Raw genomic sequence first — 24248 nt, forward strand, 5'->3', positions numbered from 1 at the left:
TAGCAGCAATAGCTGCCAAGATGTCATCATCAATCTTACTCTTTGATCTGGTTACTGCTGCCACTAAGTATGTAGCCACTGCTGTTTTTGCTGCCTCGTCAGCCAAGCCGTTGCCGACAGCATGGACACCAAGTCGTTGGTGACCAAGAGTGTGAATTACATTCACGAGTGGGAGACGTTCTTTAAAGTCTGCCACTCGAACCCAAAGCGTTTTATGCTTAATTGTGCCACCTTTCGTGTCTCGATAATCATTCTGAGACCAGAAGTGTAAATTGTCATTATAGGACTGGACACAGTAGAAAGAATCACTCACAATTAGAGTAGTGACTCGGGGATCGGCAAACTCCAGTGCAAGCACTAGAGCCCGAAGCTCCGCCAATTGCGCGGTACAATCGCCCAATGACTGCGTATGCACTGCATCAGATTGGAATTCACCATTTACGAAAGTACCTACGACAATTGCGCAAGCCGCTGAGTAGGCGTGCTTTGATCCAATTGCGGGCTGCGCAGACCCGTCAGTGTATATGACACAATGGTATTCTTCGAGCGGGCGCAAAGACAGAGGAGCCGGATGAACGAATTCATACTGCAAGAACTCTTGAGTCTGTAATGAGGCATCAAAGATGTAGGTGACGTCTGGCGACGTCAGTGTTGTGGCCCATTGTATCCACCGAGGATGCAAAGCTTTAGAATTTGGTACACTTGCCTTTGTCACCGCTTCTAAGGCGGGATAGGGTGTTACAACCAGAATCTGTTTCCCATGTGACAGTGCGCGTTCTTTAAGGATCGCCATCTGTACAGCAGTCAGAACTTTTTCGACCGCGGAAAAACGTAATTCAGCAGAGGTGTACAAGTGGGATTTGTACGCAATGGGGACTGTATCGCCCTCATTAAACGTCAAATACGTGAAACCCACGGCGCCTGGCACTATTCTTATTACCAGGTTGGTGCGGTTATCACGTGTCAGCAAATATTGTGAAGCAAGAAGGTCAGCCTGTAAAGACTGTAAAATTTTAGAATGTTCCAGCTGCCAGCTAGACTTCGAAAATGTGGGTTGTACCAAGGCGTAAAGCGGCTTGATACGCTGGGCATAATCAGGAATGTACGTACGGCCGAAATTCAGAAAGCCCAGTAGAGATTGTAATTTCTTTAGTGTCGTTGGCGCACTCAAGCATGCGCACTTCTCCAGAAAGTGGGGAGCTAACCCCTTTCCTTCATTATTGAGCTCGTAGCCCAAAAACAACACTGTATATTCCGCGATGTGAGACTTCGCAAAATTGAATTTGTAGCCATAGTCAGCAAAACTCACTACAATATTGTCGACTCGAGACAGATGCGGCAACAGCTCGTCATCCGTGAGGTAGATATCGTCAACATAGGAGTATGCCTCGGGGTCTATTCTTTCTAAGAGGGAAACCACGCGAGCGGAAAAGACGCCAGGGCTATTTTTGTAGCCCATGGCTAATCTCGTAAACTGTTTTTGTTTACCGCCCGAAGTAAACGCTGTCCACTGGCTACTCAGTGTGGACAGGTTATGGCTAAAAAAGCCATTGGAAATGTCAAGTGTCGTTTTAAATCGTTTACGCACGAGACTGTCGACTAGAGCCGAGCTATGTGTATTTTGTACCGCGCAGGTCCGGCAATGGGAGTTTAGGTGCCGGTAATCCAAAACTAAACGGTACGAGCCGTCAGGCTTCGTCACAGTGAATAAAGGGTTATTCATAGGGGACACACATGTTTCAATTACACCCTGATATTCCAATTGTTCAAGGATCGCCGCGACGTGAGGTCTAGCCTCACGACGCATGGGATATTGGGGCTGAGGCTGGGGCATAGACCGCAATGGAATCTCATGGCAGGGGGACAACCGGTCCCAACCCACCTGAGTACGATATACCGCTGGCGCAAGCGCCAGCGCCCACTCACCAGCGTACATTTCAGCTTGGTCCTTAGGCACCGTGTGCGCAAAGGACGGGAGGATTTTCTCCTCCCCTCTAGGAGCTTCCAAAATGAAGGCCGGGGGCCAATCTGCCTCCGCTAGGAGGATATCATAGGTGGTGGTCAGATTATCCCAAAAAATCCCTTTTATAGTACGTTGTATGTCACCCTCTATTAATAAGACTATTTCATAAAGTCTATCAGGGGGAGCCACTCTGGTGTCAGCTGTTTCAACAGTAACCAATACATCAGTTGCTGTCGCCGCCAGAAATGGACGCAGAGCTTGACGGACTATGGTAATTTCCGCTGCGCTGTCTAGTAGCGTCAGCGCCCATGTCCGGTTCTGAAGCTGTGTCCGCACTATCTGAGGCATATGTCGCCGTCAGAGCCGCCACTTTCTTCTTCTGAAACGGGGGTCTTTGTCGAGCAAACTCGTCCTGCTTGCCTTTACCCTCAGTCTGTCGGGGTTGGTCACGCTGTTGTGGAGCACCCCGACCTTTGCCACCGCCTCCGCCACCAGACTGTGTAGCCGATGTTTCCTGTGAAGAACGAGGAGAACGCGGTTCAGAAACCTGAAATCTATCAGGAGACTTAATAGTAGCACGATCTCGCAGATCATAAGTGCGTTCACTACTTGACTGTACGGGAGAGGCAGGCCGAGAGCCCTGTTTCTGCTGCTGCTTGCCCTGTTGTTTAAACGGCCACTTTTGTTTAGGAAAAAAGGGTCGTTCATCCTTACCAGAAGTTCCTGCCTTACCCTGCTGCTTAGAATCGGGATTCTTGATCACAGGCTTAACTCCTAAAGAGCTACGACCCAAATCACGATATGCTTCTGCGATTATTTTAGCAAATTCCTGCGGCTTGTCCTCTTCAGCAATCTTCTTCAGTTCATTACGAACCTGAAAGTGCAACGCATCACCCTTAAGGTTTCCCATTATCATGGTAGCCACCAGGCCAAAATCTCCGAGGAGCCGCATCCCCAATTCTATCGCAGACTCCGCTCCATGGTCCTCTTGAACCTGTTTAATGATGGAGGGCAGCTGTAACATAGACGGAGTGCCGAAGCACTGCGCGTACGTCGCAGCAAAAATCTTACCCCAGGATACACAGTCATCTATATGGGGAACTAAGTCTTTAGGCAAACTAATGGTGAGGATCCTGTGTTTCTCCACAGGAGTTGTATGCGGATACACCGCCTCTATTTGGTCAAATTTTTCAGCAAGCCAAAAAGGATAATCATCCCTTGTGAGGGGGCGCTTGCCCACAACAGAATTGACCATAACAGGACTAATGACCACCGCGTGGCGATCACTAGGTTGTCCCGCACTAACAGGCGCCCCCGCCTGTACAGTGCGCGACACATACTGCACTAACGCCCTATATACTGTTATAAGGGCAGTGTGTAGTACACGCAATTCATCCACCGTCACCGTGAGGTAACGGGGATGAGGCGTAAATCCGGCTAGTACCGGCCAAGTGGCCCCCGCAATTGATAAAGGGCCCATTCTCGGCGGTATAACCACATGGGGGAGGGCGCCATTAAACCAAATCTGATGTTGCCAAGCAGATATTGGTATCTCCTGTGTCCTATAAGGCGCATAGGCGGCAGGCACGGCAGTGGCAGTGTAAGAATGAAATGTATTATCATTACCACTGACTGCCGGAATCGTCACCCAAGAGTAGAACAACTCAAAGGGGTGAGCCGCATCGGCTCCCACCACAAAGATGACGTCCATGCCCGCGTCCGGCACCCCATACTGCGTCAAGTGACGTTTCAGGGCCGCACGGCTATGCGCCGCAATATTAATTGCCATAAGGACAAGCTACACTTCAAGTATTCAGTAGCACAAGGGTTCAATAACCTTTTTAATAATCAAGCTTGAAGGAACCTATATCAATAGAACTAGGTAGGTTTGAAATCCGTCAGACTTGTTATCCGGAAACAAGAATGAGGGTGCTGTGGACAAAATGTAAGCACTACTAAGGCGTTTCAACTCATAGACCAAACGTTAGGTGCGCCATGTTGCAGGGATTCTGCTGATACACAGAACTATGCGAAGAACCCCAGGACCTCAGTGAATTGTGGTGTACCAGAAACTCACCTCAGAACCCAGAACCCAGTATCCGGCTAGCATAAGTGTCCCATTAGTTATCCGAGATTTAGCTCGGCGGTCCCAATGTGTAGACAACCCAGAACAAGCGACTCAGTACATACTCAGGAATGGTGGGAATCGGAAATACCTGTTTGTATATTATTCTCACATCAGTCCACAACAATAATCAACAGAGACACGTTGTAAATAAAAGGGGTTTATTTTTATAGACCACGTGTCCTAAGATGCAGTACTTTGGCTAATACAAGCAGACAAATGATTAATATCAAAACCAGCAACATAGTTACAATACCATAGAATATAAAAGGGGTGATCATATTATAATGACAGTGGATACTACCACCTTCCCTTTACTAAGAAGCTAATATTATTATTATGCTAATAGAAGGTCTCTTAGGCTTGAATAGGGGACCCCATACCTCAAAGATCAGCTTAGTGAAATCACATCACAGGAGCATCAGGAGACTTCTCGCAGGAAGGCTCGTCTTCGGTCTGAATAATAAACATGATGTCTGTGATACTAAAAGCACTAATTTTCAGGCATTTGCAGCTGCGCGTGTGTTATGGCTAAATAGTGGGCCGATCAACCTAGAGCGAAAAACATGCATTGTGTAATAACCCAGACTGTTTGTCACACCATGTACAGACCAAGGTCGCTGCGCAGAGCTTGGGATAGTAACAACAGATCGCGCTTGTGTGAAGCAAGTCTCGAGTCAACAGTTTGTTTTAAGAAATAACATGTAAACGCAGTGCCGTGTGCAAAAGCAAAAAGATGGCTTTCTAACATCTAACGTGGTTATGCTAACTTAACAATGCCTGTACGTATTCAGAGAGAACTCACTACACCATCACAGCAGCGGGGAATTCTAGATTTGGTGTCAGGCAGCTAGCTGAAGTGTATCAATGGTTTAGTGGTCTATTTGTCAAATTTTACATGATCCTCTAAGCCTGTTATTAAAACAGTCACTATCGGGCAAAATGGTACCAAAGATATTCACAAGAAATTCTGAGAGCCCCGGTTCTCACACAGGCTAGTGGGGATGGGAAGAGCCAGTTATCAGTATTTGCAAACAGTCAACCAGGGAACATGTTTGCACAATCTGATTGTATTCTAGTTCATTTTCTCCCAAACAGGTTTCTAAGACATCAGCTCTGTGGTACTTAATTTTTCATATGGTTCTCTCCTCTCTCTTCCAACACACAAGATGCTCACCGGTTGACTGAGGCTCCTTCCCCTGCTTACAGGTTTCACCTGTGGCCCACTCTTCTCAGGGTCTAGGTGCATTATGGTACCCTTCTCTCCAAGGTCCTGCATTTCTCAGCATACTATGTTTCGCGACACAGATAATACTTGTGCTCCATATTCCTGGCTTTCCCAGTCAGCTAAGGAGAACTTCATAGGCCAGCGCTTCTACTAGGCGTAATACCTTATCAGGCCCAAAGCACCCTGGGCTTTGATAGACTCCAAGCTTTCCCATCATCAGATAACAGTGATCTTCAGGCTTGTTGGCTCTAAATGTTCTGATGAATTTGCCCCAAGAACTGGTGTGGCCTCTTCTTCACAAAGCTTTAGAGAAAGGATTCCCCCCAGACAGCTGCAATCTCCCTGTCTGCTTACAAATCTCTATTCCGAGTGCCAAGGTTGAAGTCACCACCTCCCACTAACCCATGATCTCCTTTCATTCTAAACAGCTACCTGTCCTAATCTGTGAGGCCTATTAAAAAACTATATTTTGTAGTATATTAGTAGGAGTACTACAAGAGCACTACAAACATATTAAAAAAAGCTATTCAGAAACCTATGTGCATACATCTCCGCTTCTACCTCTCCTATTTTTTGTATGCAGAGATCTCTGCTTGACTGCAGAAATATCTGTACATGTAGGTATACATTTTAGTAGTAAATGTGGGAAGGCCACAGGAGTGGCTGGTATATTGGGAATACTTGCTACTAAAGAGGAGGGGTTAAGGGAGGAGTAAAGTCGTGTTAAGATAGAGTTAGGGCGGCTTTTAGAGAGAGACGCGAACCCAGCCACAAAAGTATAAGCCCAATGATATACACAAACTGCACTTTTAAAGCTACTACTGGCAAAAAAAGAAATACAACCTCCATAAATGTACTCCAGCTCAGAGCTGGAGTAAGACCAACACCACCCATGGCCACTCACAGTTACTATAGAAAATAATGGAAGGAAGGTAGAGACTTAAAATAAAATCCCATAGGAAATAATGTTAAAATAAATGTATTTAAACTTTACATACACAATATACACAGAATATACAAAGATTATAGCCAGAGGTGCACCACATACAAAAAATCTTTTCTTTAGAATGATCACAGAAATTTTTGAGAATTAATCACAACCACTTTTCACGAGTCCCATCATATTCTCCTTTTATTGATGCTTCTTTTAAGATACTGATAAAGACAGAATATATATACACATTTATTTTAAAGTTAAAAAATGTAAAACATATTCTAATTTAAATAACTTTTTGTCAATCTAAAAATAAATGTAAGTTTAAAAACATTAATTCTGTGCATAAAACTTTTTGTAACATTTAAAATATAATTGAATATAAACATGTAGGTGGGTGTTAGTTGTTTAAATAATTCCATAACAAATATTTGTAATTTAATTTGATTTGCTTAAATTAATTACATTTTTAATTTAAAATTTAGTTAATAGTGCTGTAGCATTTTAAAAAGATATTCTGCATTTAAAATACATATATAAAATTAATTTATATGAACATTTGCCTCACAAATATTCTTTTTTAACTTTTGAACATGTTAGTTTACCACTCTTATTTTGGAGGTTTCCGCCAAGTGTGCAGAGTGTTCAATATGTTTGTAAGCCATTACTATTTGTAACATTCTTGTCATATATAATGTTTTTACTGATTCCACCCACTGTTCCATGGGTTGGGGACATGCAAGTCTGCACCTTTCAGTAAATTTACATTCATAAATGTTGAATAGCCAAAAGTAGTACAGTTACTCAAAAATGTAAGAGTAAACCTACACATGTAGATTTACACACATGTAAGTTTACCATTATACATAGGCCCCTGAATCTCTAGCCATGAACCCGTCTCAAGAGCCAATACCTCACCAAAGTGAGCAACACCATCAAACCCATAAATGTGGCCCCACTACTCTTATCTAATCCTTTTAAAATTCCTGATCTAGAACAGAAGGTAAGGTTGATTATAGGTGAAGAGAAGATCCCCTGTACCTAGAGCAAAAATGCATATAATTACTACTGTTATCAGCTTTGAAAGGATAAAAACTAACATGAACAGTCTCAGCGTAGATTTACTTGCCTCAGGCCAAAATAAATGGGTGTTTTTATTTATTGCCGCTCAAGTCCAATTCTTGCAAATGTTTTATCTAGTCCTTTTGTAGTACAGGATCTACACATAATTAATATTCAAGCAGAGCTGCCTGACACATTTTCAAACTTCTTGGACTGACACTGGTCCAAATGCAACATTAGAAGGGAGTCTGTACCTCTCCTGTTGCCTCATATTGGACAAGATACTAAACTTTTACACCTCTTCCTGAAAGCCATGTGCTCTTTCTTTCAAGGTCATTTAGACTGTGTTGGCTGGACGTCTGGCCCACCAGGTCAGCAGAAGTTATGGCACTGCTCCTCTAGCGGAAGACTGCCCATCATAGTTCGGGAGTGGGGAGACCATCCCTACGACCTGATGAAGCTGTGCTAGCAGGTCATCAAGTTAAATGTGTACACCAATGGAGTCAGCTTAGGCTATACAGGTATAAAAACAGCTCTTCCACCCCCTCAAGAGAACTGGGAGAACTTTATGTTTAGTGGGGGGAGCATCACCAAAATATGTCAGTGTTCCTCCCCCACCAAACTCTAACTGAGCCACAATGCCTTTGTGTCCAGCTGTGATGGAGAGCAGCACTGCATGGTCAGTTTTCATAAAGCATGTAAGATCTGATTCATGTCCCAGCAGAGATCAAATTGTAATGGGTCTCAATAAAATAAGAAATCTGGGTTATCAAACAGTCAATTGAATATCAGAGACTAGGTTTTCTCTGACCCAAATGGTAGTTAATCCAACCGAATCATCTGTCAATCTATATATCCACATATTTTTATTCTAACACATTACATTTATATCGTCCACAGCACGGTTGCAAGCAGTCCAGAGAACTTCACTCTCGGAGGAAACTACAGCACAGCCTCCCTGACAGGATGTTGCCTCATGGTGCCTTCTCCTTCATTAAACTGCAGTTGGTTTACTATACAGACTCTGTGAGCAGTACTTGTTGGAACATGGTTGCTCTTCATGCAGCTGGACTGTTTTAGAGAAAGCCCAGAACTAAACGCAAGCCTTTTTAAAAGAAGAAAGTATTACCATTCCTGAAATTGTTTCAGAGTTGTGTCTTGCCTACGTCACTTGGTGGAGAGCAGCACCAAGAAGAACTTTGACAGAGACAGGAAATACAGAACTATGGCGGTGGAGGTTCAAACTGGCCTTTTCATAAGATGTCAGTTTTTGTGGCTTGTGGGACCTGCATTATTATTTATCCAATAGATCAAGAGATGGAAAGAGACAGAATGTGGAACAGAGAGAGGCGGCCGGCACAGGTAAACACGGTTGGGTGGTGTGGCGGGGGTGGGTTGGGAGGGGGGAGGAAGTCGACAGACAACGGAATAGGTATAGTTAAATAAATAAATAATACCTACTCCGTCGTCTGTCAGCTCCCCCAGCCGCGCCCTGCCCCGCCGCGCCCTGCCCCGCCACGCCCTGCTCCGCCCCACCCCACAGCCCTACCGTGCTTACCTGCCACTGGGAACAGAGAGCGAGAGAGGCCCACAGATAGCAAGAAAGGGACTTGTTTCCAAGACACTGCCCTCTAATCTACCTCTAAACTTCTCTTTTGCCTAAGAATGGCCTGATTTAGAGTTTGATGCTCATGAAAAATCGGTGTTTCTGGAGGAGTATTCAATTGGGAGGAGAATGCTCTGGCTGAATTTCCTTTACCACAAGGATTGGGGATGGAGGAGAAAACTCTCCTGGTGGATTCTTCTCAGGGTTTGCCACTTTCTTCAGGATGATTTTCTGTTGCTACATTCTCTAAATCAAGTTGTATAGTGGGTGTATATCAGAATATCAAGGGCATAAATATCGACCTACAGATTATCGACTGCAGAATATTAACTAATATTATATTGACAAGGTATGTACGTGTAGGTGTGTACAGTTTTACTATTCTTAACTCATGAGGCCATACCACATAAAGTGAGCACTGGACGTGCTAATTTAAGACAGGACTCTGACACAGTTTTGCACTGCCTGGAGTCTTAAACCAATGAAGAGCTCCAGCAGAAGTATTTCAACGCCTATACCATGTATTGCTTTTTGCTGTAAATCTACCAGCATTTTTGACATCTGTGAAGCAAAGGAAAGAGCCCTTGTGAGTTATAATGCACACAGGAAAAGGAAAAATATGCAATTTTTATTTTTTTAATGTTGTGAATGTGCCAAAACAATGGAAATATATATGAATAAATTTGTACCATAAACATATATATAACAAGCACTCATTTTGATCAATTTGACCATCTAATAGTCTATTCAAGTACAAAACACTCTTAGTAAATAGAAACTAAATGTACAAGTATTATAGGAAATAAACATGTGTTGTTAAGAATGATCTATCTGCAGATACAATTTGTTGGGACAAAATACATAAACATATATAAGGGACTCTCATCATCCACACCACTTATACACAAATACATACACACAAGTAAAAACACTGATGTAGTCTTGTCCGAGCTAACAGTAATTAAAGACCCCAGAAAGCAGATAAATAAAAGTGAAGTTTATTCCATTACCAAGTACTTCAACCTCCATCCACAGCTTCCAGTTCCAACTGCCTCACTTCTAATCATAACAGATTCCAACATGGAATACAGAATGCAGAACACTTTGACCTAACAAATGAACCCCAGAGAAGAGCAGAGCAGATACCGCAATGGACTCTGACCAACTATTAGGTCCAGATAAATCAACAGTCTATTATTTTCTAATCATACTGAAAGCCAGTAACCCCCATAAAATGTGTTGAAGTAAATCTCAGTAGTTGTATAAGGTTTTAGGCTATCCTTTTCACCACTACATACATCTCTCATGGGATAGGACACGTAGGAGAGTCCAAAATATAATATATGATCATCTGAAATAACAAAAACTTCAATCACAACCTAAACCAAGAAAGAGGCAAAACAGTTCAGAGCATTGCACCCGAGGGGTAATAATTTGGAAATGGAGAAAAGAACACCAATCAAAGGACAGAAATACCACCACCATGTGTTAATAAAAAGGGTATGACTTCCCAGTGGAGGCCCATCCAGGTGAGAGGATATCAACCAAATTCCTTCCAATTCTTTTACTTTCATATTTCACTTAATCCTCTTAAATATAAGCCAGGAAATTATAATGGAATCCGAAACAATGATAATGAATGAGCTGAATAATGAAAAGAGAGCAAACAAAGTGCTAAGCAGGCGGCATCAAAGGAGGCCAACTATAAGTCATATCTTGTGCTTACTAAGGGCCTGATAATGAGTTTAGCAGTGTGGAATCGGCCCGCCACGCCACTGACCTGCTCCCACACCGGCAAACCTCACTGCCGGCTGCCTGGCAGATTACGAGTTACCTCATGGTCTGCTGGGCAGTCCTTTGGCGGTCCCTATTAAAAAGGCACCGTAATGGGAGCGCCAAAGCCCGTTCCTGCACGACATGGACTGTGCAGTCCATGGCATACAGGAAAGGGGTGCATGCAGACAGGTAGGCACACCATGTGCCCCCCCTGCATGCATCCCGCGGCCCTCAGGCAACAGGGGGCCCTGTATGGCCCTCTTTGTTTCCTCACCGCCACAGTTTTCATGGCAGCCTTACCGAAATGAAAACATTGGCGGTGAGGAAACTCCAAAAATGCTTTGTGGTGCCGGAGCGGCCCGCCAAGCCTATTGGAGCGCCTGAACACTGTGTCACTGCCAGAGATCACAAATCCCTGGTGGTTGCGGCAGTCCTAAGGCAGTCCGACCACCGTAGTTGTGCGGTGGTCCCCAACCACCACCGCACCGAGTTTGGCGGTCCAATGGACTGCCAAACTCTTAATTAGGCCGTAAACCCAAATCACAAAGTTTACATCTCCTCAAGAGGAGTATACTCTGAGCTACCAAAAGCAGATCATATAAAAAGCAAACAAGGTTCTATCCATTTGGCCCAAAAAATATATCAGTATCATGTGTCTAGGAGTCAGTGATATACATAGAGGTGCTGACATGGTACAGACTTATGTAGGAAACATTGTTCTAAATACACATGTGTATAGAGTTCTGGGCAAGACATTAGTTATCAACATAACTTGATAATATAGACTTTCCTCACTGGTAACTGTAGACTGCTAGTGAAGTATGAATCAATAATATGTGTCCTAAGGTCAGAAACATCAGTTAAAACGCCAGCAACACAAAGTTCTATATAAGACAGAGCATTCATGATACATATCTAAATGTGTATGGTGGTCTGAGAAAGAATCAGTGAAAATATAATCTTATAGATTTTCCGTCTTTATAATCATAGCAGTTATCTTGAAAATCTAAAGCAAGGAAACCAGGGCCGGACTGGCCGTAGCGGGCACCGGGCAATCCCCCGGTGCGCCGCACAGGTGGGGGCCGGTTTTGGGCCCCTGGGGGCTGTTTTTGTTACAGGGCCGTTCTTGCAGCATAGCTGCAAAATCGGCCCAGTAACAAAATCGGCCGAAAACCGGCCCTGGCACAGAGCTCTGCGGCACCCGAGAAGGCCGGCCGAGCACTTTGCCAGGACCGGTTGTGGTTCCCAGTCCAGCCCTGAAGGAAACAATCAATTGTCCCACATGACGTACCATCTGGAACCAACAAAAATAAAAATAAATCATTGGTAAAAAAAAAACATTATCATTGAAAACACAGCGCAGTGCCCAGGTTCCCACCACATTAATTATTACTTCCCTGATGTCTTCCCTGGAAGGACAATTTTCTTCCAGAACAGAGTATCAGAGCCACACTGTGGTGTAATGGGAAGCCCCCCTTAGGCAAAGGCATATCACAAGGGCACCATCCCCATTGTGACATCACCATGAGCTGCTCGACAGCCTAAACTGTGAGGAGGAAAATCAGAAATGGGTGTCAAAATACTCGACTCAAATACCCATGAGGTAACTGAGTCCAACAATGATGATAAACATGACTAAACGACTATTTGTAATTGGTTTATCCATTCTGAACAGAGCACCATATTGTAACTGTCTTCAATCACCAAAGGACGAGCATTGATGATAGACATGGACAACAGACTTCTCCAAATGTTACGAAACATTCTCTGTTTTACTGAACGGACTACTTCCACTTGATAACCAAATGATGCATATGAACAGAGGACTGCTTATTATCAATATGTCTGATTCCAGACTAAGCGCCATATTTGAACTGCCTACATTTACACAAGAGTCAATGGACCTTGCAATAAATCAATGGTGAGTAGAATTTTAAAAACCACCAGGCACCTCAAAGCACTTGATATATGTATATCTCATCGATATATCCAATAAATTATAGAAACTACTTTCACACAGTGGACATAATTATTGAGTCAGGCTTTAATAATAGAGATCAAACTCAGACCACTCGAAATGTCACTGACAATTCTGAGTGCAATCTTCCAAGTGGGCAATTTTTGTTTAAAAATCAAATGCACAGATCACACAATCATCGAGTCACCACCCAATGTTAGAGGCAGACTGCCAGGATATTAAGATAGCAACAATGCACTGAGAAGCTTAAAAATGCAATAGAGCTCACCGAGGGTAAAAGGAATCAATCCAAGCTTCAGAGGATAAAAACGAGGGCACTAAAGCTAACATGCTATTAGTCTTGCAACTTAGCATAAAAGGCGTTATGTAACAAATTAACTCTCATAATGCAAAGGTGGTCTACCAAATGTACAAGGAATGTGAAAGGGAATGCCTGTAGAACAGGAAATACCTCACTTACAATTAATCACAAAAGTTACACACTCTCATTCTAGAAGTTAATGGGGGAGTTACCAATGTTGAACAGTACTTTCTTATGGAATCTTTTCATTCAGCCCATCTAAATTTGTTTGCAGCATGAAGATCCAAAATATCTCTCTCCCTTTTTGTTTATAAGCGGTGTCTCTTCCTCCCATATTTATGAGAATTTTTTCAGTGATGACCCACTTAAACGTGTGTTCAGAATAGTCATTATTCAAACTGTTTTGTACCAGAGGAGTGTTCATTTTATTGATACTTACTGCTGGGAAATGTTATCTGAATCTGGTGCTCATCTATGGATGTTTCAGCCACTTAACCCATGTGGCAAGGACAAACAATCAAGATGATAATATATTTGGACCTACAGTTTACTATCTCAAGCAGATTTTGCCTGTGTAAATTGAAGGACACAGTGGCGGTAAGAACTGCTAAATCACAAGCATGATAAGTGCCACATATTTGGATACCAGAAAATCTGGGAAGACCATGTATTGTCATTTGAGTCTTGATCTAGCTCGAGGGTACAGTGTACCAGTTTTTGTCTGAGAATGGTTTGGGTGGTTTCATATACTCATTAGATGCATTTAGAATACGCCATAGAGGCATAATTCAATTTCTGATTTTATTACTCATGGAGGGTTGTTATGTAACACAGACAATCCTTTCTGTTGTTCTAAAACATATATATGCTATTGAACTAGCTCATTATCTTAAGGGAAAGTTGCACTAGTCTTCTAGGTTAGCCCCAGGCTATCAATGTGTCCTTGATAGCAGCTGTCACTAAGGAATGATACAAAGTGTCAAGAACTGACTGAAGGGTATGCTTACTTTCTAACTCTTGGGGTGAAAACTGGAGTGATGCGGGAAGGTGTTCATACAGCTGATTTGACAATTAATTCTGCTGTCAATATGTCTTCTGTGTTCATAATCCAAATATCCAAAAACCCCATTCTTTCTTTGCTGACTTTTAGTGTAAGTTTGAGGTTGGTGACCCATAAGCCAATCCACTGTAGAAATTCTAGAAGTTATTCATTCAGTCCAGATGAAAAAAATGTCTGTGAAGCATGCCACCAATTGTGTATGTTCTTATTGAATGGTGCATCTTCGTTGAACTTGTGTTTTTCTTTGAAAACACAATATACGTGTTTGCCACACTTGGAGAACAGGCAGCCCCATACGTTATATGCCTAAGTTGTATACACCAAACACAACAAGATAATGGACATAGTGCTGAACCTTTTCAACCACTCAACCTCGGTCAAGAGATATGGGTTTAATCCATTGTTCTTTTGCTCACCTTGCCACACCAGTTTGACCCAGCCATATGCAGAGCAGTCCTAACCCAGATCTTTGTAGGGACAGGCCAGCCCAAACAGCCAAGTCAGCTCCTCCCTGGACCAGAACCAAGCATCCTTTGACTGGATTCAGGGTACCACCCCTCATCAGCCAGGCTAGCATGAATCCATTGGCACAGCAAGCAAGGGACCCACGTCTGGGCACATCCTTGGCCACTTGGGGGTGTAAATAGCAAACACAACAAGAAAATGGATGGAGTGCTGAAGCTTTTCAATCACTCACCCCCAGTCAAGAGATCTGCATTTAATCCATCATTCTTTTGCTCACTATGCCACCCCAGTTTGGACCCAGTAATATTCAAATCAGTCTTAACCCTGGTCCTCATGGAACAGTCCAGCCTGAACTGCCAGGACAGATCCTCCCTAGACCAGAACCAAATATCCTAGTATCGGTTTCTGGGTATCACCCCTCATCAGCCAGGCTAGCTTGAATCCAATGGCATAATTTGTTGATTGGGGTAAATGTTTGATTTACTCAGCATTCTGTCCATCATTTGTGGTGTAGCACTTATCGCCCTAAGTGGGATTGGTATGCCCACAAGTGGGTCCCTTTCTCGCTGTGCCACTGGATTCAAGCTAACTTGGCTGATGAGGGGTGAAACCCAGAAACCGGTCCTAGGATGCTTGTTTCCGGTCCAGTGAGGACCCGGCTTCGCAGTTCAGGCTGGACTGTTCACATGAGGAGCAGGGACAAGACTGATTTTCATATGGCTGGGTCTAAATTAGGTGCCGTAGTGAGCAAAATTAATCCCAGATATCTTGACTGGGGGTGAATGTTTGATTTACTCAGCATTCCATCGATCATTTGTTGCTGTAGCACTAAGTTATATATACAGCTCCCTGTTGAACAAAGTAAACAACAGAATGCAGCACAATGACATAATATAAAGCAAAATGACAACACAATCATAAAAGGGCAACATGCAACAAAATTGTCAAAACAGAATGCAGCACAACTATCACAGTACAATGAAACAACAACACAATAATGTAGCATAATCACAGCCACAGCTTCACAACAAAATACAACACAACAAATATGCAGATCAGTCCCAACCCAGATCTTCGTGGGAACTTTCCGAGCCCGAACACCCATGCCAGCTCCTCCCTGGACTGGAACCAAGCATCCTTTGACCGGATTCAGGGTATCACCCCTCATCACCAGGCTAGCTTGAATCCAGTGGCACAGCGAGCAAGGGACCCACGTCTGGGCATATCCTTGGCCACTTGGGGGTGTGAATAGCAAACACAACAAGAAAATGGATGGAGTGCTGAAGCTTTTCAATCACTCACCCCCAGTCAAGAGATCTGCATTTAATCCATCGTTCTTTTGCTCACTATGCTACCCCAGTTTGGACCCAGCCATAGGCAAATCAGTCTTAACCCTGGTCCTCATGGAACAGTCCAGCCTGAACTGCCTGGACAGATCCTCCCTAGACCAGAACCAAGTATCCTAGTATCGGTTTCTGGGTATCACCCCTCATCAGCCAGGCTAGCTTGAATCCAGTGGCACAATTTGTTGATTGGGGTAAATGTTTGATTTATTCAGCATTCTGTCCATCATTTGTGGTGTAGCACTTATCGCCCTAAGTGGGATTGGTATGTCCACAAGTGGGTCCCTTTCTCGCTGTGCCACTGGATTCAAGCTAACTTGGCTGATGAGGGGTGAAACCCAGAAACCGGTCCTAGGATGCTTGTTTCCGGTCCAGTGAGGACCCGGCTTCGCAGTTCAGGCTGGACTGTTCCCATGAGGAGCAGGGACAAGACTGATTTTCATATGGCTGGGTCCAAACTAGGTGCCGTAGTGAGAAAAATTAATCCGAGATCTCTTGACTGGGGGTGAATGTTTGATTTACTCAGCATTCCATCGATCATTTGTTGCTGTAGCACTAAGTTACATATACAGCTCCCTGTTGAACAAAGTAAACAACAGAATGCAGCACAATGACATAATATAAAGCAAAATGCCAACACAATCATAAAAGGGCAACATGCAACAAAATTGTCAAAACAGAATGCAACACAACTATCACAATACAATGAAACAACAACACAATAATGCAGCATAAACACAGCCACAGCTTCACAACAAAATAAAACACAACAAATATGCAGAAACATTCTAGTCACACATCACCACTGCACCACATTTGTTTCCATAATACGGTGACAAAAGATGTTTGTGTCAAGCACTTCCTTACTTTCTACAAAGGACATGTATTTGCACCAGTCAGTAATGTTTTATGAACCAGACCCACATGCTTGTGCTACATATACATTCACTGTAAAACTGAGGTTACAAGGACATTAAAGTTAGAAAATAGAATTAAAAAAACCTTAGAATTTCACTGTAAAAACCAAAGGTTACAGCGATCTTATAGTTAGGAAATAGAATTACAAAACCATAGATATTCACTGAAAAAACAGGTAGGCCCAGATTTCACTCATACAAAACCATAGAAATTCAGCAGTTATATTTACCTGAGCTCACTATATCCTACCCCCATGCACTGCTTATGACTTCACATATTACATCACTCATTACATGGTCAGTGACATAACTGATGACATCACTCATGCTATCTCAAATGACACCACTGATAACATCACTGATTACATCATCCAGTGATTGTGAAAGTTTTCTAAAAGTTTCTTAGTGCTAAAGATATATAGTGAGATACTACAAATGTTAAATTAGTAAGCTTTGTGTACTAATAATGATTGATAATATATATAACACATATGTGTTTGACTGTGTGTATCCATGTGTGAGTAGCTGTCTGAGTGACTCTCTGGGTGTGTGAGTGTGTGAGTTGCTGTATGGATGAGTGTTAGACCTGCCAGCCCTTGGCTTTCCCCTCCTCATTTTTTTTCTTCCTTTTCACCCTTTTGCCCTCTAATTTTTCTGTCCATTAGTTTTTTTGGGTGTTGACGTAGAGGCTCTGGGTGCCCCATTTTCACTAACTGAGGGCAAGGCGCAAGGTGCTTCACTAAAATGGAGGGAGGGAGAGAACTTTTGGAATTACTCCTGTCCTGTGGTGTGCCTTCCTTTTGAAGGAAGGGTCTCCTAACCTTGAGAAGTTCTTTTCCGCAGTGTTTAGGGCCCCACCTGGCAGGATGGAGTTTGAGCTGGGTAGGCTAGAAGAGTACACCCAACTAAAGGAATTCTGCCAGAAGAGGGGGGTATTTTTCAAGCAGGGAGCGAAGAAAGGAGAACTCCAGACTAGCTTGAGAGCCTGGGTTATGGCCCACCCTAGCGGGAAACGGGAGGAGGAGGGACCGGGACCGGACACCGCGGAAGGGACAGAATCACTTTTCCCCCCTGAGAGCGGTAATATGGATGTAGGACCTAGTGCACCTTCAAGGGCCAGTAGTAGCGCTTCAGGGGGAAGCCTGTCTTCGGCTGATTTAGACGACAGGAGGGAGGAGAGGCAATTCAAGATGGATTTAGCCCGCTTGGAGAAAGAGAGGGAAGAGCGGAGGTTCCTCCATGAGCTCCATTTGAAGGAATTGGATCTCAAGGCCCTCCAGTTCGGAACCCCCAGTAGTCCTGTTGGTGGCAGCGTACAGAAAGAGATCACCAGGGAGCCCAGACCCTATTTACCAAAGGACGTAGTTGCCAGCTACGGTGTTGGGGACGACATCGCTAAGTGGTTGGCTGCCTATGAGGTCTCCTTACGAGCCCATGGGATCCCCGAAGCTCAGTGGGGGGGTGGTCTGTATAGGTACATGCCTCTGGTGGGGAGGGATGCCCTTTTAGCCCTAGAACAACGGGAGCAGACCAATTACCCCACCATGAGGGTCGCCTTGATTAGGAAATTTGGGCTGACCCCTGAGAAGTACAGGCAGAGATTCCGGGGTAGCCAAAAGTTGGCCACCCAGAATTGGGTGGACTTCTTGGACTACGCAAAAAAGGCTTTGGAGGACTAGGTGCAGGGCAGTGAGGTAAAAGACTACGAGGGGTTGTATAACCTGATTTTGAGGGAGCACCTCCTCGAGAAAAGTTTTCCGGAGCTGCGTCAACACCTGGTGGACAGCAAGCTAACTAATCCTAGGAAGCTTGCAGAGGAGGCGGACATCTGGACAAGTACCCGGGTGACAATTACCCGGGTGTCCTCAAAATGGACTGGGGGGAACTTCCAAGGGACTGGTCAGGGCACCCCCCAGAAGAAAGAGGGGGGAGACAAAAAGAAGGAGTTCCCTAAAGGCCCCCAAAAGAGTTTGCAAGGAAAGGGATTAGGATTCCCTCCTAAGGTTGGCCCCCACAAACCCCCTTATCCTGACCGTGGTCAGCAGCCTAGGGTTGTCCGTTGTTATGAGTGTGGTGAGATTGGGCACTACAAGGGGGATACCAAGTGTCCCATGAGACCACACCCTCCCACTGGAGGAAAGATCCCTGGGGTGGCGAGTGTAGTGCTCGGGGAGGAGTTGCCCCTAGATAAGGGAGGTGAGTGGGCAGGGCTAACATTAGTGTCCCTGGGAGATTGCGAGATGGTTCCTAAGACCCATGTGCCCTCGAATACTGCTAAGTACAGGCAATGGGTCAGCATCAATGCCCAGAGGGTGGAGGCTCTGAGGGACACAGGAGCCAGCAAGACGATGGTAAGGAGTCAGCTGGTGTCCCCAGAGCAGGTGGTTCCCAACGCAGTCCACCCAGTTGTGATGGCTGACAACCGAGAGGGTCACTATCCGGTGGCTCAGATTCCCTTTAAGTGGGGAAGGGTTACGGGTCCTCTACGAGTTGCGGTAAGCCCTGCCATGCCGGTCGACTGTTTGTTGGGAAATGACCTTGAACATATGGCCTGGGAGGAGGTCGAGTTCAAGGCTCATGTGGAGATGTTGGGGTCGCCCGAGTGGACTTGTGCCAACACGTGGTCCGTGACTGCCCGGAGAGGGAGTTCACAGAGGTTGGAGCCTGGGACAACGGCCCAACCAGCTGCCAAAAAGGGTGAAAAGGGGACAGGGGAAGCCTGCCTCGGCATCTGCTCTTTAGAAGGTGGATGGGGCAACTGAGGTGGTCCCGGAGTCCACAGAGGGGGATGTGACTTCCCTGGAGGGCTTACCTACCCCTGCAGAATGGCAGGTGGAGGGAGGACCTACCAGGGAGGAGTTTTGTCGGGCCCAGAAGGAGTGCCCTACCCTTGAGGGCTTACGGCGACAGGCCGAAGCCCAGGCAGCGGGTAACGATTCGGGGGAACTTCCACATATATTGGGAAGATGGTCTCCTCTATAGTGAACCCAAGGCTCCGGTGCATGGATCATCCCAGGCCTTGGTGGTTCCCCAGCGTTACCGAACCTTCCTTTTGGAATTGGCTCACAAAATACCCTTGGCAGGACACCTGGGACAGGACAAGACCTTTGCTCGGCTTGTCCCTCATTTCTACTGGCCTCAGATGAGGATTACGTCCGACACTTTTTGTAGGACGTGTGTTACCTGCCAAGCTAGTGGGAAAACAGGGGTGAAGCTGAAGGCTCCCCTGGAACCACTGCCTGTCATTGGCATCCCCTTTGAAACTGTGGGCATCGACATTGTTGGGCCATTGGATCCACCAACGTCTGCCGGTCACAGGTTCATCCTGGTTCTGGTGGATCATGCCACCCGGTACCCAGAGGCTATCCCTCTGAGGACCATTACTGCACCTGCGGTGGCACGGGCTCTGATGGGGATTTTCACCCGGATGGGGTTCCCCAAGGAAGTTGTGTCGGACAGAGGTACCAACTTCATGTCGGCATACATGCGGGCTATGTGGAAGGAGTGTGGAGTCACTTACCGGTTCTCCACCCCTTATCACCCCCAGACCAATGGTCTGGTGGAGAGGTTTAACAAAACCTTAAAGGGCTTGATCAGGAGTCTGCCCGAGAGCCTGCGGAGGAAATGGGACGTCCTCCTACCTTGTTTACTGTTTTCCTACAGGGAAGTACCACAGAAGGGAGTGGGCTTCAGCCCCTTCGAGCTGTTGTATGGACACCCTCTTCGTGGACCCCTCAGCCTGGTGAAGGATGGATGGGAAAAGACTTCCAGAAAACTTCCCCCGGATGTGGTGAGCTACATGCTGGCCTTTCGAAGCCAAATGGCTAGGTTGTGGAAGCAAGCTTCCGAAAACCTAGAAGCCAGCCAGACGGTCATGAAGGAATGGTATGACCGAAATTCTCACCCGGCGGAGCTGGAGCCTGGCCAGAAGGTGTGGGTTATGGAACCTGGAGAGCTTAGCGCCCTCCAGGATCGCTGATCAGGCCCCTTTGAGGTGATTGAAAAGAAGGGCAAGGTCACCTATGTGGTGGACCTTAAGACCCCCAGGCAGCCCCATCGGGTGCTCCATGTCAACCGCCTCAAGCCCCACCAAGAGAGATCAGAGGTCACTTTGATGATGGTGACTGATGGATCAGAGGAGGAGGAAAGTGAACCCCTCCCTGATCTTTTTGCGTCCCAAGAGAAGGATGGGTCAGTAGAGGGAGTAATCCTCTCACCATCTCTAACTCCCGAACAGCGGGGAGACTGCTGCCAGGTTTTGGAGCAGTACGCTTCACTGTTCTCACTTATCCCGGGAAGGACTCACCTGTGTACCCATGATGTGGACACAGGGGACAGCCGACCTGTGAAGTCCAAGTCCTACCGCTTGTCGGATAAGGTAAAGGCTAGCATCCATGATGAAGTCACTAAGATGCTGGAGTGATTGAACCTTCAAGCAGTCCCTGGTCCAGTCCGGTGGTACTGGTACCCAAAGCTGCACCGCCGGGCACAACCCCAGAACTCCAGTTCTGTGTGGATTACAGGGGACTGAACTCTGTGACAAAGACCGATGCTCATCCTATCCCGAGGGTGGATGAGCTCATTGACCGGTTGGGAGCTGCCCAATACCTGAGTACCTTTGACCTTACCTCTGGGTACTGGCAGATCTCCCTGACAGATGGAGCAAAGGAAAGGTCAGCCTTCTCCACACCTGAGGGTCACTACCAGTTCTGTGTGATGCCCTTTGGACTCAAGAACGCCCCTGCCACTTTTCAGCGGCTGGTGAACCAGGTCCTCTCCGGGATGGAGGCTTTCTCAGTTGCTTACCTGGATGACATTGCCGTCTTCAGCAGCAGCTGGGAGGACCATTTGGGTCACCTTCAGGCTGTCCTTCAGGCCCTGCAGCAGGCAGGCTTGGCGATCAAGGCCAGCAAGTGCCAGATCGGGCAGGGGTCGGTAGTATACCTCGGTCACTTGGTGAGTCGGGGCAAGGTGCAACCCCTCCAGGCCAAGATTGAAACCATCATGGCCTGGGAACCCCCCAAGACTCAGAAGGAGGTCCGAGCCTTTCTGGGCCTCACTGGCTAATACCGACGCTTCGTCAAGGGATACGGTACTATCGTGGCTCCCTTGACTGAGCTCACATCTAAAAAGCACCCTCGACGGGTAATCTGGACCAAGGTGTGTCAACGAGCCTTTGACACCTTGAAACAGGCAATGTGTGCGGCACCTGTCCTCAGGGCCCCTGACCTCTCTAAGGAGTTCATCGTCCAAACAGATGCGTCGGAGCATGGCATTGGGGCAGTGCTGTCGCAACTCAATGAAGAGGGTGTTGACCAACCTGTGGTTTTCCTGTCTAGGAGTCTACTCCCGCCGGGAACAGAGGTGGAGTGCGATTGTGAGGGAGGCTTTTGCGGTGGTGTGGGCTCTGAAGAAGTTGCGGCCATACCTGTTTGGCTCGCACTTCCTGGTTCAGACCGACCACCGGCCCCTCAGGTGGCTGATGCAAATGAGGGGCGAGAATCCCAAGTTATTGAGGTGGTCCATCTCCCTAAAGGGAATGAACTTTAGGGTGGAACATCGCCCAGGAGTGGACCATGCCAATGCTGACGGTCTCTCCAGGTATTTCCGCCTTAGTGAAGAGAACTCCCAAGGGATTGGGTAGCTCTCCACACTTTCAGCTGGGGGGGACGCGTGTTAGACCTGCCAGCCCTTGGCTGTCCCCTCCTCATTTTTTTTCTTCCTTTTTACCCTTTTGCCCTCTAATTTTTCTGTTCATTAGTTTTTTTGGGTGTTGATGTAGAGGCTCTGGGTGCCCCATTTTCCCTAGCTGAGGGTGAGGCGCAAGGTGCTTCAATAAAATGGAGGGAGGGAGAGAGTTCCTTCACAAAATGGTGGACTAAACTGTCACCTCAGGACCTGGGCCATAGACTGTCATGAGGGGTTCCAGAACCTTCTGGACCACTCTGGCCAGTCAGGGCCCAGGTTATAAATAGAGGTGAGGTGCGTCGGCCATTTTAGAAGAAGGTGTGCTGTGAGGTAGTCAGGAGTAAGGCACCTGAGTGGGGAGGTGGATACGCTAGAGAGGGAAAATTGACAGTTCTTAGGGTCTGCTTTACTTTCCTCCTCAGCTGATACCACCCTCGACCTCTTGACCTGTCCCTGTCCACGGCCACTGACTCTGGGGTCACATTTACCCTAAGCGCTCCTGTTTAGTCAGGACCCCTGAAGGAAGTCAGGGTAAAGAGTCACCATCCTGGGCCACATCCTCCACCTCCCTGCTGTTGCCTGGAACTCTGGAATAAACCAGTTCTATTGACTGACCACTACTCTCGAGTGAAGGGAAGGTGATCTGCGTCGTAGACCCAGGAAATTGGTTGTCCGATTCGACTGCCCCGGGGTGCAGATCGCCTCCTTAATTTAAGCCACCCTTGTCTTGAGTCCCTATCCGGAAACACTCACCGCCGCAGCCCAGGGGTTGGAAGATCGTCTCTACTGTCACCTGGGGGACTGTGAGGAAATCCGGGGCCCCATTGTGCCTGTATACGAACGGGCGGCGCAGCCAGAAGTGTGAGGAAGTCACCGCAGGGGAAGGGAAGCCGCATCACCCATCTCACGTGCAGGGGGCGGACTGTGGAGCGCCGTCCCCGCCGTTGCCGGTAGAGTGAGGAAGCCGCGCCCCCGCAGGCCGTGCTGCTCCTGGCGGCGGGCGCGCCACCCGGCATTCGCGGAGGTTGAATGTGATAGCGCCTGGCCTGAGGGGTCGATGGGGGGCGCGAGGACGACTCCACGTCGGCGCTGCAACTCCCTAAGAGACCGCCAGAGAGTGGGGCCTGTCGGAGTGTGGGGCTCTGAGGAGCGAGTCCTCAACCAACTGTGAAATCCTGCAAGTAGGGAAACCTTTGGGGAGGAGGGCGGAAGGCGGTAGTGCCCTGAATTCGCCCCTCCCCGAGGAGATCTCCCTTTGAGTACGGCGAGACCCTGTCCAGTAGAAAGAAGAACTCGGCTCCTGGCCATTCCAAGCTCCCCGTGTGGAAGACGTGATACACAACTAGTAAGCTGGGCATTTTGGGGGAAACAGGAGTTTGTGAGACAAATGCCAGTTTGATGTCCTGACGGACCAGATTGCCGGCTTCATGGGAAAGCCATGTTATATGATGTAAAGACCAGGCCGATGTCATGAGCATATATGAGATTATATTCTATGCATCAAAGTATAGTGCTTAATGTAACAAACTGACTTCAAGCACATTGTAAGTTCTAGAGTATAAGTGCTTAATGTAACACCCTGATTACAAGCGCATTGTGAGTTTCAAGTATAGCGCTTAATGTAACAAACTGATTTCAAGTACATTGTAAGTTCTAAAGTATAAGTGCTTAGTGTAACACCCTGATTTCAAGCGCTTTGTGAGTTTCAAGTATAGCGCTTAATGTAATAACCTGATTTGAAGCGCAATGTGAATTCTAGGTGCAGTGCTTAATGTGTTGACCTGTTTTGAAAAGCATCGTGT

General features: G+C 46.3%; 1 protein-coding gene across 1 annotated transcript in view; it reads left to right on the forward strand.

Moving 5' to 3' along the window:
* The window catches only part of SLC28A3 (solute carrier family 28 member 3), a 312588-nt gene extending 302846 nt beyond the window's left edge, over nt 1–9742 (forward strand). The window contains exon 18 of the mRNA XM_085633118.1: nt 8213–9742. Within this exon, the coding sequence (XP_085489244.1) occupies nt 8213–8342 (130 nt within the window). The 3' untranslated portion in view covers nt 8343–9742. The remainder of the gene's footprint in view (nt 1–8212) is intronic.
* The last annotated feature ends 14506 nt before the right edge of the window (nt 9743–24248 follow it).

Source organism: Triturus cristatus, chromosome 2_1 (genome assembly GCF_964204655.1).
Source record: "Triturus cristatus chromosome 2_1, aTriCri1.1, whole genome shotgun sequence".
NCBI lineage: Eukaryota > Metazoa > Chordata > Amphibia > Caudata > Salamandridae > Triturus > Triturus cristatus.